Source organism: Rhopalosiphum maidis, chromosome 1 (assembly GCF_003676215.2).
Source record: "Rhopalosiphum maidis isolate BTI-1 chromosome 1, ASM367621v3, whole genome shotgun sequence".
In the NCBI taxonomy this organism is placed as follows: domain Eukaryota; kingdom Metazoa; phylum Arthropoda; class Insecta; order Hemiptera; family Aphididae; genus Rhopalosiphum; species Rhopalosiphum maidis.
This window is the reverse complement of record NC_040877.1, coordinates 10138795-10160115: the sequence shown is the minus strand read 5'-3', so window position 1 is coordinate 10160115 and position 21321 is coordinate 10138795. Positions and strand designations below refer to the sequence as shown.

The 21321-nt window shown below is 28.1% G+C and overlaps 1 protein-coding gene across 4 annotated transcripts; it reads right to left on the bottom strand.

The window, feature by feature from the left end:
* Window positions 1-781: 781 nt before the first annotated feature.
* Window positions 782-21292, bottom strand: LOC113550627 (histone-lysine N-methyltransferase, H3 lysine-79 specific). Of its 4 annotated transcripts, none has more exons than XM_026952579.1 (17): window positions 20754-21290; window positions 19823-19863; window positions 10588-10662; window positions 10424-10487; window positions 8972-9106; window positions 8711-8896; window positions 8366-8633; window positions 8196-8302; window positions 7214-7261; window positions 6803-7022; window positions 6220-6734; window positions 5937-6146; window positions 5228-5857; window positions 4808-5151; window positions 4532-4734; window positions 1869-2261; window positions 782-1094 (listed from the first exon to the last, which is right to left on the bottom strand). In XM_026952579.1, the coding sequence occupies exons 1-16, from the start codon at window positions 20829-20831 to the stop codon at window positions 1870-1872; spliced, it is 3516 nt and encodes a 1171-aa protein (XP_026808380.1). In that variant the 5' UTR covers window positions 20832-21290; the 3' UTR covers window positions 782-1094; window position 1869. The 4 variants fall into 4 exon arrangements, 3 of the variants coding, with proteins under 3 accessions (XP_026808380.1, XP_026808381.1, XP_026808379.1); XM_026952580.1 differs by lacking the exon at window positions 782-1094 and adding an exon at window positions 1470-1609; XR_003405033.1 differs by lacking the exon at window positions 782-1094 and adding an exon at window positions 3574-3680 and having other exon boundaries at window positions 2131-2261; window positions 20754-21292.
* Window positions 21293-21321: the final 29 nt, after the last annotated feature.

Genomic DNA, 21321 nt, shown 5'->3' with positions numbered 1-21321 from the left:
CGCGGTTATAATGATCGTAGTATCACAGAATTATATTTTTATATAATTTGTGATAGTATCATAGGTAAAACTAATATTTTGATAATTTCTAACAGCTTTTATTACAGAACCACTTTTTGATAAATTTTTAATTAATGATTTATTAATCGATAACTGCACTAGCTGGGTACATTACATATGTACTGTATAATAATGCTTTGAAGGTGGTAAATTCGCTCAGTCATTTCTTGAATGAAATGAAAACAATCAAATTAAAAATGGTATATAATTTACAAAAAAACTTTATACATAATTATCAGTGCAACAAATTACAATATGTCTTGTAATTCTTGTGAAGGTCAAAGAATAGCTTGATCACCATGAAACGCTTAAATTTAGGGGGCTACGGGAAGAATCAAGTTCCTCTTCTTTTTAATAAATATTTATACATGCCCCTTCTAGTTATATAGCAATAAGACATTTAAATATTTGAGTATGCATATTATTTTTTACACTTTTGCATCCCACTTATAATTAAGTAATTAAAGTACTAGGTATAAGTTCTATAATCAAAACGGTTCAAGAACTACTGTATTAAGGATATTTTTTTCACTTATAGGAATATAAAAATTATTCATTAAATTAAATTTAATGAATATATATAAATTATGTGATAGAACAAACTAAAAAACAAAAATATGTACCATCAAAACAATATAATATTTAACATGTATTTACAATACTTTATTAGTATGTAACATAATTTTGTACTTCAAGTACAATATTCTTAATAATATTATAAAAAGAAATAAATAACATCTGTCAAAAAGTCCACTAAAATATTCTGTACAAAATTGGAGAACTATATAATAACTTAGGAACAAAACATTATGCAAATTGCAATAAATAAAAAAAGAAATGGTTTACAATTTAAATTTGAACACTTTTAACGAGTGGCAGTTTGAAAAATTGATTATAAAAAGATGTCTGAAAAAAGTCTAAGTTCCCCCATTTACAAAAAAAAAAAAATAAATTGTTTATACTAATTGTTAATTTATAGAACTATAGGTACATATTTATAAATATGGGGGCCTCCATATAAAGGCAGTGATGAGCTATACGGACAAAAAAAAAAAAAAAAAATAATAAATAAATAAATAAATAAAATAGAGGAGACACAGATTATGACAAAAATATATTTATAAGTACCTATACTAATAACAATATTAAAAAAAAAAAAAAAAAAAAATTAAAATAAACAATAAAGAACACATTATTTCTATGGTATTGGGATGCCTAATTAATATTTTATTTACTGTACACATTTTTAAATTATTTACAATGTTAAGTACTTAATTTCTATTCAGAATATTTATTTTGAATAGATTATTTATTTGATTAATTATTATTCTAAAATCAATATAGGATAACAAAAAAAAGAAAAGAAAAGAATAAATAATAATATTAATAAATACTAGTTAATGATATCAAACAATCGGTAAACAAATCAAACTATAAGGCAGTTAAAAATATTGCTTAAACATAAATTCATTAAAAGTATAATAATTATAATTTATTAACTTTTCTTCAATAAAAATGTGTACTGTTGAAAAATACAATAACAAGGAACCTGTATTAAAAAAAATCTAGATTCAAGTCAAGAATATTAATTATATTGAGTGAATGATAAATAACATTGTCCCACTTTGTATTAAAAAAGAAAATTATCACATAATTCGGATTTTTAATTTTTTTAATTGATGAACTAATAATAATAGATTAATTGAAATTTGTTACTGGTGAGAAAAAGTTATTTTAACAATTTTTAATCATTTAAATTTGAACTAATAGGGTTATGGAAAAGGAATTTAAGCAAAATAAATACTTGCATTAAAAAAAATTGCTTGTGCTTTGAATTTCTGCATCCATCCATTTGGCAGCCCAAGTTTTTGCTTTAGGCCCAGTGGACCGATATTTATCACGAAAAGATTTCTTTTTGTGGTTAGTATGTCGTTGATATCTTAATGGTATGTTTGGAGCAGTCACTGTAGGAGCAGGTACAGGGCTGTATGGTCCATCTAATGGAGCTGGTGAAAATGGGGGTGAAGGTGATGGTGGTGGCTGTAAGGCAGGTGGTGGATCACCATGACCAATACCACTATCAGGACTAGTATTAGCGGCAGCAGCATCTGAACTATTACGGCGCCGTTTATCCAACTCTAGTGATGCAAATGTTACCAAGCTATCAAATCTTTCACGGATGCGATCATTCCATTTTTCATCTAAAAGTAGACATATTTTTAGTAAAATAAAGATTAAACAATAAAGTAAAAACCAATAGTTACAGTATTGTGATTAAAATATTCAGATTATTGATTTATCCAGGCAAATAATTAGTTTTTTTAATAATTTTAAAATTAATATTGTTAAATATGGTAAGTTTAATGGTTTTTATAAATAAATAGAAAATATTATAAATGGAAAGTTTAGATAGATTTTAGCCAGAAGCATGCAATAATGCTAAACACTAGACATTTATTGATTCACAAATAAACAAATATATTGTTTTATTATAGGAATAAATACAAATATTAAATCATATTAGTACAAATTTGTAAAAAGTATTATTTTTTTTTTCTAAATCAATTTGTTAAGAAAACAAATTATACATTTATAACTTAAAATATGGTTGTATAGTAGATACAAATTTAAGAGGTACTGTTTTTAAAAATATTTAATTTATACAGCATAAACTACCAGAACTTTCAACAAATTAAAATTTAATCAAAAAAAATTAAATTGCTCCTCAACTGATTTTATAATTTTATAAACTAAATATTGTATGTTGAAGGTGTCAGTATAAAAATAAATATAAGGTAACTTGTTCTGTATACATTTGAAAAATGGATAAACAAGTAAAGTAAAATAAGAAAATTGTGTTTACAAAAAATGTCTTAAAATGTGTTGAACAAAATATTGTGATTTTAAACAATTAATTAACTACTAATTATTAAAAACCATTGAAAGTTATTTGTTAAAAAAAAAAAACAAACAAATTTCAAAATTATAAAATATTATTTATATTTAAGAGGACACCATACTTGCATTTATTATCTAAGTCTTACAAGTGCATCTATAATTTACATTCAGCTTTGTTAGTTATAATATTATTGTAAATTGATACCTTCTAACTTTAAGATACCAAACATTTTCAGTATTTTTACAATATTTAATTTTCAAGCAAAAACAATAAATTGAAATATTTTTCATTGATAACTCGCTTAAAAATTCAAGTATTATGAAAATGTATGTTCAAATATATATATATATGTTTTTTATCTCAGTTTAATAATAGGTCATTTCACACTAATGTTAAAACTAATAAAGCTTAAGGAAAATTGCTGTTACACACTTGTAAAACAAAAAAATGCGGATGTACCTTAAAAAAAATATATTTTTATTGTAATATTTTACGTGCACCAAACCAAAAAAAAAAAAGGAATACGATTTTATAAAACAATTACTTTGTACAAACAACATAAACATGCCAAAATATAATATTGTGTATTGTACAACGCAATGCAGTGCACTCACCTTAATATTTTACTATGTAATCCAATTCCATTAGGCCAGCTAAAGTCTCTATTTATACAGCTAAATAATACTTCTTGCAGCATACTTTAGAGTACGAGTATTAAGTCCTAAAATAGAAATTAATAAGCGTGACAAGCAACAAAAAACCAGCAAAACATGCAATGAGTGTAAATAAATTACTCCATAAGAATCATTAGTATTTGGTTGAACATTGTTTTTTTTGTATTGATAATAGTAAAAAAAAAAAGTAAAATAAATTTAATAAAATATTTTAATTACAATCATTGTAGCAGTAAGAATGATCAAAAGTATTTTTAAAATAATACATTATAAAATAGACTACATATATTTGGGAGTATTAAAAACAAGAGGATAATGAGTTTTTAAAAGTTTGGCTCTTGAGCACTTGAGATAAAACTATTGAATTGATATAGTTTTTAAATTTATTCTATAAATAACATCAATGATAATAATAACAGTAGCTGCAGTAGTTTAGTAGTAGTAGTAATAGTAGTAGTAGTTGTAGTAGTAATAATAATAACAATAACTATAAAATATTCATAATAGTAACAATAATCACAATAGTAATATTAATAATAATAATTATAAAAATAATATTGATAATATAATAATAATAAAAAAAATAGTACTAGATCAAATTATAAATATCTAATTTTCTCATATAAAAATTATTTTTATAATTGCACATGGCCACCACCACTGTTTAATATTTTTAAATTATTAAAACAAATACAGTTTACAAGACTATAAAAATTATGTCTGTGAAAATGTTTAAGTGTAGGTTAAGCCAAGCTAAATACAATATTAAAACAATCAGGCGATTGTCTGAAAGAAAAATAAAACATCTATTTGGAAGTTGAATGTGAAAACGAATTCAAATTACACGCCAAAACCAAAATCTAAAACAAGTTTGGATGAAATACTTAAAATCAAATACCTTCTTCTGAGGGAAGTCTGTCAGACATAGGTGTCATTTTTTTAGCATTCAGTGGGCCAGGTGATTCAGAACTGCGTTTGAGTGTTCTATGTGGTGATTGAGTGTCGGATTCAGTCTTTTCTTCTTTAAATGACAAGCCTTCATCACCATTACTATCGTCTCCATCATTATCTAATAGTCGATCGTGCAATGATGCAGCCAGTCTAATAAACAAAATATAATTTTTAGAAAATATCACTAAAATAATATACTTTAATTAACATTTAACACAATTACCCTTCAACAGGTTCCTCTTTGAGAGTGGTTAAATGAGGAGGAGGGGTATCATCACTAAATAAAGATTCTTGGTATGGTTTAAGTTCAGCTTTTGGTAATGGTATGTACATAAATGAACGTTTTTCTGAAGGTAAAGTCTGATTTATAGCTTGGGTGGTATCATTGTTTCTATTATGCATGGATAATGGTACAACAGCATTAATTATAGACTGATTGCTTATTTCTAGTGTTCGATTATGTCTGTCCATTTCCAAACATCTTTCAATTTCATTATTTAGTACATCACCAATTGTTCTTGTTATGACATTTTGTTGTTGTATTGGTGGACTAGGTGAAATTTTTTCCTAAAAACAATATTACAGATTAGTTGTAAATATACAATTTAACATGGCACATAATATTATAATTGTTTTACTTTACCTGTGATAGATGCCTTCGTAAAGCAACTTTAGCAGGTGATACAACAGAATAGTCTGGTCCTTTAGACGATGGTTCATTTAAAGCATTTGTAATGAGATCTTTGACATGTTCATCATAAAAAGGCACTTTAAGTGGGGTATCTGATGAATTTCTATTAAAGATTTTATTTGAGCGTTGATACCGTGTCGATAATTCAACTTGTCTGCCATTTTCAATTATTTTTCTGGCTTCAATTTGTCTACCAGTTTCTAATATTTTTTGTGCCAGAATTTCTGGATTTTTTTCATCAATTCTAGCTATATCTGGCACTTCTGGCCAGTCTTGGGAACGAATTCTTGATTTTTTGTTGTTACACATTTGATTTACTAAAGAATTATTGAACTTACTTGTTGTGTTTTGTTTTTCTAAGTTATCAATCTCAGTTTTGACTCCTTCAATATTTGTAGACAAAGCATGCTTTCTTTTTCGATTGGCCATAAGTTCTGTCATTAATAAACGTTGGGTGTTTATTTCTTGATCTGATGAATTATCAGTTTGATGTAGTAATAAATGTCCAGGAGTACCAACAGCATTCACTTCAGCAGCTCGTTTACAGTAATAGTCCCAATGTTGATTCTCCAATACATTTGTCTATAAAATAAGTATTATATAAATTATTTTACCTATTTTTTTTTTTTTAAATAGGTTTAGTTTTAAAATTTCAACTTACTTCATTTTTAATTTTAGCCACTTTCGTTTGTAGATCTTTATGGCGCAATACTATTACTTTAGCTGCTGTCAAAACATCGCCTGTAGTATTAGTAGGATAAATATCAAGTTCCTTCATACGGGTTTTTAATAGACTACAGCTATCTTTAATTAGATGGTCAATTTGTTTTTTTATTTGATTTATTTTCATGTTTGAATTTTGTTTTTTTTCCTAAAATAATAATTGATTTGTAAGTGTATTTGTATATATAATATGATAGTAATAAATGTTTTATTTTTCTTACCCTTTCAGCTTTTATTTGTGCTTCAACATCTTCACGGAATTTCTGGGTCTTAAACATATTAATCATGTTCATAAATCCTTCTTTATAATCATCTAAAAGCAATTGCAATGAGTATGGAATATCTCCAGTGGGCGGAGGAAGTTCAGTATGAGTAGCTGCATATCCAGCTCCCACTCCCGTAATTGAAGTCAAAGTGTGATCAACACAACCTTTTGGAGGTTCCTTGATACTCATCGATACTTCCGGTGTGGTACTTAATACTGTCTCACTATGTAATAAATTTAAAGATGCTGATATTTTAACGTTACGTTTTGGTGGCTTTCGTTTAGCCTTTTGTTTGCGATTAGTAGAAACAACTCGTTTTCCTTTTGCAATTTTTTCTACAGTCTTTTTTTCAGGAACAGTTGTCTCAGAATGTGATCTATTTAAATACGAAGTAGGAGCAATTTTGAAACTACGACTCCGCCGTGGTGTGTTACGCTTCATTACTTTACGAGTAGTTCTACTATGATTGTCTGTAAATATGAGTTAAATTCATTAAAAATATGCAATTATGTTTTTGATTATACCACAAAAAAAGTACCTGTGTTATTCTCATTTTCTTCCTCACTATTTTGTCCACCTATATCTGACCATGTGCATTGTCCATTAGTGTTTGTTATAGTTTTATCCGATGTCAATCCATTGGTAGCACTTCCATCTACACTATCACCATTTAAAGTACTAAACAATGAGTCTGTATCATCAGATGAACAATTATTAACAGAAATGGTAGTTGTTAATTTTTGTTTATCTCCATTCACCTAAAATTAATAATACTTTAGAAATATATAAAAAATAAAACTGCATGTCCTTTCGTAAATGCTGTTCGTGAGTGGACAATACTGCAGATTGAAAAAATAAAAAGTTGAATGAGTAAAATAAATGTTTCTTAAGTTTATTAAAAATATAAGCATTCATTTTAATCATTAGAGACATTTTATTGTTTAATTACCCTTGATTTTGGAACGGGAGGCTTATTTTGAGTAAAATACCGCTCGAGCTGTTGACATTAAAAAACAAAAAAAAACTTTATACAAACAACTAAATACCATTTAAAAAAAAAAAAAAAAAAAATATGAAATAAATCATTGGTAAACTTTGAAATAATAAACAAACTAAAAATAAATAATGAAAATATTCACCACCTAGTTAAATATAAGAATAATACAGTTTTAAGTAAAGATTAAATAGCATTAAAATTAGATTAATACATATTTAATATACATAAACAAATATATATTTTATACAACTGATGAAATATTTATCATTAATTAAAGTTTATCAAAACAATAGTTTACTAATGCCTTACTAGTCAAAACATGTAGTGCATAGCAAAATTTAAGCATTAATATAATACAATTTACTATAATTTTAAAACCTTAAAAAGAGATCAAATTAATTAAATGGAGAAAAAATGATTTTATCAAGATATAAATAAAATTTATCTTAAACTATAAAACCTAGTTGGATTTCTTAAAATATCATTAAATTAATTATTTATCATCTGATAATATTTATAAAAATTTGTAAAAAGTTAGTAAAATTGGTATTGATATCAACAAGTATTTTTCTATAAGTTCTCTTCAGCTGAATTAAAGTTATTTGAATAAACAAATTATTTAAGTACATATTTAAGATTAAGGTTTCATCTTTCAAATGGGCATATTATTATTTACGGTATTAAATTAAATTTATGAACACAAGTATCGTATAAAATTCATATCAGTTTAACACAACATGAACTATAGTAATAAAAAGTTATGAAATAAATATGAACTATAAAAAATTGTATTAGTTTTATAGGATTAAAAATAGTATAGCTTGTTGGAGTGCGAGTATAACAACAATGTATAGTTATATTATATTCATGGTTAATATAAGTATAAAATCATTAAGGCATAGATTACAACATGAAAATTAAAAATGTTAATTACCTTTGTTCGATCAATAACATGTAAATAATACTTTACAGGGTTACAAGTCCAAGAAACTGAACCAGTTATAGGCTCCATTGCTGATACATGCATTATGGTCCCAATATCTTATAAAATAACAAGTATAAATTAATAATAGAAAAATTTTTTTTTTAATTTTATTTATTTACCACTTAAATTGCGTTCAGACATTCTAAAATTAAGTGGACAAAACGATCTTGAAGAAACTATTCTGGCTCCATCTTTAAGATCAGCAAATCGTTGTTTTAACATATGGTCTACTTGTGGCCCAAATGCATAATTATTCACAAATACAATTGTTGCATTTGTTATCTTTTCCCTATGTTCTTCACTCAAAAAGTCGCCCTTCACAAGTTGATATTGACCACATTCTTTGCCATACCAAGACATCCATTTTTGAAAATTTAAATGCATAAACTAATAAGAAACACATAATCAACACAATTAATTTAAATAAAAATTAATATAAGAAAAATGTAATGGTATATCATTACTTTTGAGTATGATGAAGGGACATCAGCTTTTTCAACACCCCAGCATATTTTACATTGAGTGGCTGCTGCCATCTGTAAAACAATTTGCCCCACACCAGATCCAAGGTCTATAAATATATCATCTTCCGTAATGTTAATCAGATCAATCATTTGACAAATGAGATCAAAGGATGTTTCTCCATATACCTAAAAGGTAAACAATTAGGTATATTCAACAAAGTTAAACATTAAGAGTTTAGCATTAACATGTATTATACATACTTCAGGTGAAAATGGTTCATATTGATTTAGTTTATCAGGGTCAGTGACAGAAACATTATAAACTTGTTGAATTATGTGTCTGAGAAGATTTTTAGATGCTTTTTTACTGAATTTTTGTAAAGAAGTTCCTTTATTCTGAAAAAATGATATGCTCTGATCAAGATTTAATTATTTTAACATTGATTATAAATTTATAAATATTAATATTAATAATTATTGATGTTAAAATTGTTAACTGGGAAGCATTAACATTTTAAGTTGAAAAAAAAATAATAGAAATAGAAAGTTGGAGGACTTTACTCTGAATATTTCATTTACAAATTCTCTAGATTTTACATAAAAGTGAATTACTTTTACATAGTTTATTCCCCCCCTCGGTCTTATAAAATAATTTTATACTAAATGCTTTTATAACAGATTAGTAATTACTGATTTTTAATATCTCATTTTAAAGAATTTATAAGCCTTTTTTAATTATATTAGTATTTTTTTAAGTTTTTTAACACAAGCTATAATGATCATAAAAATATTTAATTAAGTGATGCGTAGTAATGAAGTGAGTTATTATTTTTTAGTTATACACAGTAAAGGCTACCACATTTTTATTTTCCAAAATGGCTTATATTTAAAAAAAGAAAAATCATTGGGAACTGTTAAGTGTACTCTCTAACAACCGTAATCCAAGTGTATTACACACAAATAGAAAATCGCATTTTAATATTACCAACATTCTAGAAAAAAATTAAAATATAATATTTTATAAGCCAACATTCTACATATTATTATATTGTGTATACTTTTACAGCAAAATATACAATAAGGAGAAATATAAATACCATAGCCTAACATACATCTGGCAAGGCAGGTGGGGCTGCCAAATACGCAGGTTGTAAATTACGTTACAATGTAATGTAGGGATTGCTGGGTCTACCAGAGACGAAATAGAAGGGAACAGCTGCTTGCTGCTGCCGTTCATGATCACTATCATATTAATTTTATATAAAATATTTTGTCGTCGATTAAAACTGTATAGGAAGAAGTTGGGTCTCGTAATAACCAGTGAATAATTATTACTAAAACTATTAAAATGAAGTGGCTTAGGTTACTTAGGAATAGCAAATATTACATCAGTTACGTTTTTTTTTTATAAATAGATACCTATAGAATTATATATTATTTTATTTTTCGAATATCAAACAGATATGTAGTTTGATTTTTCCCTCAAATTTGGCAACACTGTAAAAACACTATAAATTTATTATAGTTAGGTATTGTGGAACACCAGCATCGCTTATTATTAGAAGGATAAGGTCACGTAGGCATTGCATTTTCGATGAATACGAACACCCTACATTTTTGTCACCCCACAACAAATGGCACCCATTTAAAATACAACCCTTTGAATACAAATCGCAGGGAAAAAAATCGATATTTTTTCAATTTTCTATTTACCATTTGAACCATGCTGTCAATAGCCTTGTTGAACCTGTCGCACAAAGACTTCATGCTGTCATATCTACAACAAGAAAATACATAAATAAATGATTCGTTTTGGATAATTGATATAATGACATTAATTGTTATGGTTATAAACACAAGATGAGTCAATAACTTACGATTTTGTGTCGTAGTTGCAAAGTATGTTGTTTTCTAGAGGAATCTTCATGTCAGGGAAGTCATCAGACACCAATCTATAAGAAAAAATAATAATAAATAAATTATAGGATTAAGGGATTAAGTTATCACAGACGCAAAGAATACTTCTCCAAAATAACAAACTTTTACAAAGTATATCGATTTCATTCTTCAACAATTATTAATTCAATAAGCAGAAAGCAATTTTTATATTTCTTAAATTTTGTATGTATTTTATTTTTGTGAATCATGACAAACTAGTTTCCATTCATATTTGAAGCTATTGTAAACCCTCAAACATGCTTATTATAAAATGATGTATAGATTGTAATATAATATTATACTTTAATATAATTAAAGTTAAAAAATAAATAAAAATATTTGAAGCAGAATAGTTTTTTTGTGAGCTTCAATAAATAAAAATACAATTTCAAATTAGTAGTTAATTGGTTATTTAGTATTTAGAGTATACATACAATAATCGAAGAAAGAAAAATCATGCCAAAAACTATTACTATAAAGTAATTCCTTTTAACCTGTACATATTTATGTACAAATTATTTTCAATAAATATAGAAAATAATAAAATTATAGTTTTCATTTTTAAATTTTTGATTTGTGATTATGACTAAGATTATAGAAACAATTATCATACACTTGAATATTCTTCAAAATATTGTATCTATTGTTAAACAAGCCTGTATTATTTTCATTAATGTATGAATTAACATATTGTGATAACAGTACAATATTATGGTAACTGTTATTTTTGCTTATAATTTACTGCAGTTTGTAAACTTGGTGCACAAAATGCATAATAATAACATAAAATCGAGGCCAAGGTTAATATGAGATTTTTTCCTCTTTCCATAGTATTAATATTGGTGACTATTACGACGCTGATAACGTTAAGTTGTCCTTGCAAAGTTGCAACAGTGATTTGCGCAGTATATTTAAAAAAAAATGTTATCATCAATAAACCGCAAAATAGTAAAAAATACTTTTTTCCACCGTGTCCCATCATGCTCATTAAAATTTTTTTTTAGAATGTTCTAATAAAACAAATACAAGTTTCAAATAACTAGTAAACAAATCTTGATATATTTATTGACTAGTGTCTAGGTTTACGTAAAATATTCAAAATATGACGTTTTTGTAGTTTATGGTGATTATAATACACTAAACTGTAAGTATCTATAATTTACGCATATAACAAAAATTATAGCTACAAGGACGCTCTATATAAAATGTTAAAATATAGTCTGCACAAGATGATAATTTTGAAAACACGAATTCAGCAAATAATTTTCTGAAACATAATTCCTATTCACGAGAATTGTATCCAGCTATAAACCGCAGCAACAGGTGTGTTACATGTGACATTGAACAAAATATAATATATTAAAAACCCGGAAGGCAAGTAACTACTAAATATATCTAATTAACTTGCTAAGCACACTATCGAGACACGTGGTACGTTTTATGGTTTAGTTAAATAAAATAATTTCGTCGGTGAGCTATTTTATTTCATTATGTAATTAAACTTAATGTGACAAAATATTAAGAAGGAATACAATGCATTATATTATGACGTGCACAAAGTATCAATATTGGTCATAGATTTTTGAGTTAGTGTGGGTCATACGAAATAGTTTTTAGTAGATAATTTGTAATTGCCATTGTCACCCTCCATTCATCACATTGAAAAGCAATTTAAAATAATCTTGGATAGTAATTATAATAAGTAATAACATACATGATTAAAACTTTGTTTTTAGTACATCATAATATTAAATTATAAGTTATTGTAATAACTAATAAGTATAGAGAATGATAACCCTGAATATAAAATAGAGATAAAAACGTAAATATTTATTTTTACATTTCAACCAGGAAATTCGTTTTAAAAATAAACTGTAATCTTTAATCCTTATATAAAAGTTTCCATAACCAAAAAATAGAATATTTAAATTAATAACATTTTGAAGTTTAAAGTTTATAATGTTTGTACACAAGGTCTTCTTAAGAATTTTAGCTAATTCACCAGTAAAAACTGATGTGTTACAAGATGTTTAGGAATACTTTTGTGATAAGAATGAGTTTAATAAATACACTAAAAACAAAAAAAAAACATGAAACAGTTAACACTAGTCACTAGGCAATAATAATAGTCTTATATTATAATTTATAATGTTCTATTCGCGTTAATGTGAAAATGGATACTTTAAATTATCCATAAAACAATATTATCAATTATTCTACTATACGAAAACAGTTTTAAACGTAGTATAAAATCTAATTATAATATTAGTATTAGATACATATAATAATTATTTAATAGTTATTAGCGAATACAGATAATATGGAGTTTTAAGCGATAATCAATGAACGAGTTTTATTCATCGTTCACATGAATCGATATTGATCGTGCCGTTTTGATATGCACTGCGTGTCTGCGTTAAAGTATAGGCGCATACATACAACATTGTCGACGGGATAGTTTACAATAAACATAATGCAGTTAATGCAGGGGAAGCGCAGGCGCTGGAAATCACAAGGATCTCTTCTTGATTTTTGCCATCTGTCGTCAATAAAATACGATCAATGAGGAGGGTAAGATATTTAGAACAAATTCGTCTAGAAATATAATAATTATAATAAACAACCGAAAATTTCGACTTGGAAAATACACAAAACGCATAAAAACAACAAAATGTTACTTCCCTTATACAAGACGAAAATACTCGGGTGATCACCGAAATGGAGCACCACCACGCTCGCACCCCGACTAAACGAACAATCACGTAGAAAGGGGGTTGGGGACAGGAGGGGAATTTTAACCCTCGCCGACAGAATGGCATACACTTTCGTGACGTCACCCGAGAATGCGGCCACGGTATTGTCGTTGTACATACTCGCAACCGTCCGGGGTTGTTGGCGGCAGTCCGCAGACACTTCCGAGCGCCGAGGTCGAGGGCCTCGTAGCCGATCGATAATGTAAAATAACATACAAATATATGCGTAATCGGGCTGCTGCCGGTGGTGGTGTGCCAGTGCTCATCCCGCGACTACGGCCCCGCGGGCTCGGCGCGTGACCTCGTGATTTCCTTTCTCTTGGCCGGCCCGCGCACACACAATTCAACGGTTTCACTGTTTCCTGCCTGGCTGGGCAGGTAATGATACTGGTGAACACATTGTTTATTATCAATATTATAAAATAATTATGATAAATCGATTCATATACGTCATAATATTTCAATTCGTACACGGTTTGACTGTTTGAGGTGACGACGGAGTGGAACGACCCCTCCATGCTTGCGACGAGATGAACGTCGATATGTTATTATTGATAATAAATAAGAGTATTGTTGTAATCATCGAAACTGTGGTAATCACTGTCCGCAGTGGTAGTGGATAATACCTGTCGCTGATGCGGACAAGTATAATATTATACATATAACTATTAGTATTACTATTCTTAATACCATAATAACTACCATTATTATTATACATATATATTGTTAGTTGTGACCACGAACCGTTATGTAACGAAACATAGAAAACCGGTTCGAACTACGCATAGTGCCTTAGCCACCACCACCATTAGCACAGGTGCCACTGCACTCTCTTCTATATAATAATAATGCGTTCATTGCACGGAAAAAAAAAGAAAAAACCGTTATAAACCACGACGTTGGAGAGAAGTTTTCTAGGACATTTCACCGACGACGACGAAGAAAACAACAACAACAATAATAATTCGCAACAGTGAACGCAGTTAGCTTACAATGATAAAAATAATATCATATTGTTCACAAAATGAAAACGTATGGCAATAATGTAACCTCTTTTTTATTACGCGGAAAACACCGTAATATTATCGACAGCTTCCACAGGGTTTGAAAAGATAATTGTCCAACTTAAAACTAGTTTTATTTTAAAAACGTCTAGTACAATCGTAATAATATGTAATATTTGGTTCAAAAAACTGCAATACTAGTGAATGTGATTAATATACAATTATATATTATAAATTCATTACTAAACTTAAGAAAATATTAATTAAATCAACGGTCTATTCACGTGATTATATTACGAAACTTTTAATATACTTAGTTGAAAATACTCGTTTTTTATAACTGAATGTGAACCGACACTAAACATGTTTAACAGTAAACGACATTCAATGTTATTTGATAACATGATACTAATATTCTTATATTTTATTAAAAACCAAACGAGACGAAGAAAAATTAACCGAAGAGAAGACCTGAGAACTACACACAATGTCTTTTGCTGTAAAAAAAAAAGATTTCACCTTTCATAGACTTTTATTTCATTTAATTTACATATGTAATCTGTAATATCCTAATGGTATGTTGATATTTAATAATCTAAAAGAACACTGGTAATAATTATAGGTATACCTAATAAAAAATAAATAATGATTTAAATACCTACCAATAAATAAATATTAAACATAAGATTATAATATCAAGTAATTTTATTAGGTAATCTTTCCTTGCCTAGCCCAAATCATAGTACATACGTGAATTGTATACATATGAAATAATAATAGTTTATCTTTTCATTATTTTAAATATACATACATATTTATCAATTGACCTACATTTACAATTATTGTTGACGTGATAAAAAAAAATTATAGTTTAGCAAAAAAGGAATACAAATGTATTCATTTAATTTGAATACGAAGACTAGACCAGTAAAAGTTATAGATAGATATCTACATAAAATGACTAAATTATTGAAAGTATCAAGACAAAATTGATTAATGTAAAAATGTGTTCAAATTTAATATACAGTTTTTTAGAAATGTTCTTGGTTTCAACTAACAAATTCTATATATTTACTTTATTTGCTTTAAACAATCTAATCAAAAGAAAACAAAAAAAAGGAAATGTTAATAAATTGCGATAAAAATATGTATACATATTAGGTATGCATTAAAATGTTAAATAATATATAAAATATATAAATTACAAAATTCCAAATTTTTAAAATGCACATTAAATATGAAAAATTTAAATAAGTTCTGTATGTACCAACTATACACTTCTACATTTGTTTTAAATCTAAAATTACATTAGAAAAAAAATTTAACTAAACACAATATCTATACTTAAGTTATAATAATTTTATTAGTTATTTGGTTTTGTTATTATTATGTGAAATGATATTATGTTAATAGAAAATTAGAAACATTCATTAGGATTTAGTAAAAAAGAAGGTATGTATTGAAATATAAAATTATAAGCTTGCATAATACTACATTTAAAAGTTTCTATACAACGCTCGTGTTTATTTTAAACTATAGGTATTAATTTATATTTCTTATAATTTTTTTATTTTTTATAATAACTGGTATTAAATTATATATCGTTATCAGTAATTGTATTAAACAAAAAAGTAATTAAATCTCATTAAATACAATAGCATTATTGTTCAAATAATTATGTTTTTAGAAATTGCCTAGAAAAATAAACAAATAAACTATTAATTTACGTGAATGTAAAAAGTTTAATTTTGTTAATTACTAATTACATTCTTATTATTATGCTGAATTGTTAGAAAATCTTGAATATGTGATGTTTGAAGTTTGAATGTTATAAATTGAATATTATACAATTTCAAAGCGGAAACATAAAAACAAATAATACTAAAATAAGTTGACGAAAGTATCAATTTTTATCTTGTCACATTCAGATACACTCGAAATGGGATTCATTGCAAATAGTATAGTATTTTATCAAATTTTTAAGTTGTTAGTTTTATAATATAATTTGCAATAGTCTATAGCTAATATACGAGTAGGTCATAGTAATAAAACAAATATTTGTGGGATTAAATTAACTTAAGTTTTTGAAAAGCACCTATTTATTATTGGAAATTATACTATTGTCTATTTGAGGCAACAATTCTAAGTTAGAATGCAAATTTAATCAAATAGAACGATAACTACTATTTTTATAAATCAGTTAAGGGTTATAAAATACTAAATTGAATAGACGTTTAAGATAAATTATTTTGTATAGTTTTGACTTAACATTATAATAAACTTACTATATTTTATATTTTAATTAGTTACAATTAATTGTATGTTATTTTATTTTTTTAAATAATTATATTGTAAAATTATTATAAAACAAAATTGTACATATTAATTTGATAGGCAATAATAAATCAATGCATCTATGTTATAAATTATGTATATCTAAATAAAGAAATTATTATTTTTTTTTAAAAACATTTTTGCAACAAGAAAACAAGTTGATCAACGTGAATATACGACTAACCTTAAGATAACTAATATTTTAATAAATAATTTATTTATTATAATTATAAATATTAAGTTATACAGTTATTTAATATAAAATAAATAAGTATTTTATGAACTTCATTAATATTCATTCTTGTATTCATTGAATATTTAATTTTCCAAACAAAATAAGAATAAACCTAATAAAGTAAAATTGCACGTGACGACTGTTGAGCACGTAGGTGTACGAGGTTATTCGTAATAATTACGTCTGAGGAAGTATTATTATCTAGTTCGTTTCGTGTAGAATGTTTAGTTTATAATTGTATACATTTTAGCCAGGTTCTTCGCCATACGTTTATTTGAAAGGACGTTCGTTATTATTTTTTAAATAGTTATTTCACTAACGTAATAGTTATTTTAATAACAATTTGGTTAATGAAATAGTAAATAATTCCAACGGGTCAAAAATAATAACAAAACAAAAATTACACCTGCTACCTACGTTCATGAGACAATCGTTACAGTCGTAGCGAAAATGATATAATTCGAATGCAGACGAAAAATACGTAAAAGCACGCGGGACGAACTCTTCTGGTATAAAGTGCGCCCGCCAAAACAAAAAACCAGTCAAAATGCAAAACCACCCACTGTAATATAATAATATATAAAAGGATAATTTTTTTTTTTGTCGACCAGACAATAGGAATCTTGTATTTTTATTCACGAATCCGGTTGATCAGGGGGGTTACCGCCAAACCGTGTCCTTGAAAGATGCCAGCAGTGTTATTGGCCCCGAGCAACCACGGTCATCGCTCTCCTGCCCGGCCGGCTGGCAAAACGATTGAACGATGTGCGCCAAGAAGGAAACACGAACGCGCGCGCAACGACAACGAAAAAAACGTCTGTCGTATGCTCCGAAAAACGGGAGGTAAAAAATAACATAGTACATACAATTTCGTTGTACCAGTTAAAAAGTGAACGGGGCGGAGTAAAATAATATCAAAATGCAACAGCACCGGTTGTTTCCGACCAAGGTTTCTTCTTCGTTTTGAATTTTTTTTGGTCTTCTTCCTCTTTTGTTATACCGAATAATGTACGCGCTGTGCTATTGTTGTGCCTTGTACATCTTTCTCCTTTTTCACCCACAGCGTGTCCAGCAACCAGCATGTAATTTTTGTTCGTACCTTGTATATTATTATATATTTTATAACATAATATAGCTCCACAAACGTGTTCAATAGTATAATCTTTTTTCTGGACAGTAAATATATTGTAGTATTTGTAGTAGATATAAGGTAAACACACAATAATTGGAATGCGAATTGTTATAGATATAGTTGATAGAAACGACTCTGACTAGGGGTGGGAGTAAAGTAAAGGGTCGTAAATATTACAAAATGTTGATCCCCAGCTGTCACAGAAGAAAATGAAAAAAAAATTGTAGTGTCCTAAAGAAATTCCAAAATGGCATATAATATTATGTTACCCTACTCTATTATCAACAATTGTCAATTACGTATCTATACATACATTTGTTATTAGTTTATTACGGTTAGAAACATATGATAAAAATAATTAATATATTATAATATTTTAACGATGGTGATCGGCGAAAATATAAATGCCATCACCACATGAGATAGATCATAATAGCAATAGCTATGGCAGAGTTCGTTAAACCGATGATACAACCGGTTTGTGGCCTCCTAAACTGCTAGTCTGTGTCTATAATAAATCGGTAATGATCTCCTTCTCCATACCATTCCTATACAGACAATTACACGCAGTGGCCGGGGACATGGGAAAAATTATCATCCTTGTAAGCGTAATTTTTCAAAATTTTACAAATCACACGAAAAGAATTCGACAGGAAGTATGATTACACAAAAACTATTTTTAGAGTGTAGAAAAATCATGCCCAAGGTCAACGTATCGGAAATCTGTGAATAACCCGTTCCCGCGTTTATGACCATCAATTAAAATAATTATACAATCCAATAAACGCGCGTCTAAATTCGACGGTTTTTCCTGGTTTTTATATATTCAACAGCTTTGGTAGGCAATGTATCAAAGTATTTAAATATAATAGATAATATATGATACTTAGTATAATCAATATACTTAAAATTACGTGATAATTTTAAAATAACAACATAATAATTATATAACTATTTGTTTTTATTAAATATCGCGACGAAGAAAATTGTGAAAATATTACAGCAGAAATGAGTATGTACAAAAACGACAACAATTATGACTTATGAGAAACTGCACGTACCAAATATAGCAGATAATGTAGATAATGATATTCTGCTAAATTCTGTAGTACATGCTAAATGATGCATTATTGTTAATAAAATGTCTAGAACAGTCAATATTAGACATCTTTTCATATTTAAATTACTTGAACCAGTAAATATTTAATCTGTTGTATAAACATAGCCTTGAGTGGGTTGTATTCATAGGCCTTAGTCTTAGTGTATTATAGTTGTAATAAATACATAATATAATTTGGAAATATTATTCTTTATCATTATTAATTTTATAATATAAATATTTAAATATGTATTTAAATAAATGATAAACGATGGTTATTAATGAGTAATAAATTAATTAAGATGGAAATAAACTTTAAAATAAGATATAGATGATTAGTATTTGAACCAACATCACATATTTAAAATTTAAAAATAATACATTGATTATTTTATAATTAAAAAGGGAACATTTTAGTGAAATACTGTATAAATAATTCTATTACTCTATTGCAAAAATAAATGATTTTATCTTGACGGTAATCAAAATGAATTGCTTTACACACCACAGCGTATGCTTACTATTAAAAATATCACAGTTGAAAATATGTTTACTCACGTATGCAATTAAAATCGCAAGTTATATAGGTAAAAATGAATTGTTACTTTGTTACTCACTTTATTGTTTCTATAATTCCCAGTGCACCATCGTGTTTGTCCTAAAACATAAAATAATGCCATCGTTTATATTCGATAGTAATTTTAGTACCTATTACTACACTATTGGTTTCTGAAATCATAATGACAAACTTACAGAAGCCAGATATCCTCCCCCTACAAAATATAAAAACCCATTCATACACGAGTTACCTGTTAATTGTTATGCTAACATTAAGTACTAACGATCCGTGATACAACAAATAACGCCAAAAAGGTCATACCTATTACGTTACGATAATATTATCTAGAATGTAGTATTAATAATGATCAAGCTGACCAAAAATAGTCATTATAATCAATAATTGTTATTGATGGATACTTTCTTCATGTGCGTTTCGACAGTAGAATCGTTCACAATACCTACCTATCACGGTTAGCATTACTAATTATTATCCCCAAAAGTTCTCTCGTTAGCGGAAGTTTTTCTTAACTAATATGTAACAACAATATATTGTTCTAAACACATAACGTCAAAATCGATTTGAAAAAAATCAAATATCGAATACCTCAAACAATATTCGAACGAGCGATTATGATGCTATCATATCGAATAGAAAATTACATATATACATACATACACACACACACACACACAATACAGCAAAGCTGTTCTATCGGGACGTGTACGACAGAGTTCATTGAACCGCCATCATAACACAATACACAAAATTACATTATCACGGATCGGTCGTGTCTTCATCATTACGGCGTATCGCTGACCACAAATATTGATGTTTGGAAAACGACAACGGTTATCATTTTGCGTACCCTTCCCCACGACGAGTGGTTAACTTGTTATTTATCCGTCTGCGGCATAGCCCCGCCGTCCCAGAAGAGCGTTACACCATCATCATACCGCGCGTGCAATGTTATCACAATCGTTACTTACCGATCCTCTGCCTATGATCATAGGCCATTTGTACACGACGGGATCGGCACCCACGGGGCTGTGCAACCGCAGTTCCATGATGGCCCTGCTCGATATACTGGTACACGAAACGCGCACCAAAACTACCACCACTAATAACGCACTAAAACTGCACCAACGACGGACACGGTCGCACTAGGCTATCGCGCACTACCACACCGCGGCGAGCGACGGCCGATGATATATTAAAATTGCGACGCTCTCTACCGAACCGACGATCGGAACGGAGATGATTGGAACACGGACGGCAGCGATCGCGACATTTTTCGGTGGGAGGACGAATAAAACGAACGGTAGATGATTGAAAACGACTACGACACAACAAACAACGCGCGACGAGCAAGACTATATCGAGGAGATGCGACCGTGATGGACGATGGTGCACCGACTGGCCCGAAGACGATTTTACGCTACTTTCCCGAACGCTTCCGCCACCATCACGCTGACCGTATCCGTCACGTACGTCGGCCCAACACAAATAAACGCACTTTGGCCATAAGATGGCGTTTCGGTCTGACGGTGTGCGTCT

What these genes read in the sequence shown, in the direction of transcription:
- LOC113550627 (XM_026952579.1), bottom strand. Translation starts at nt 20,831, where the DNA reads ATGGAACTGCGGTTGCACAGCCCCGTGGGTGCCGATCCCGTCGTGTAC. An exon ending in CTCCCGTTCCAAAATCAAGG is followed by an intron (nt 7,023 to 7,213) that starts GTAATTAAACAA and finishes TATTAATTTTAG; the next exon opens with GTGAATGGAGATAAACAAAA. An exon ending in AAAGAGGAACCTGTTGAAGG is followed by an intron (nt 4,735 to 4,807) that starts GTAATTGTGTTA and finishes TTTGTTTATTAG; the next exon opens with ACTGGCTGCATCATTGCACG.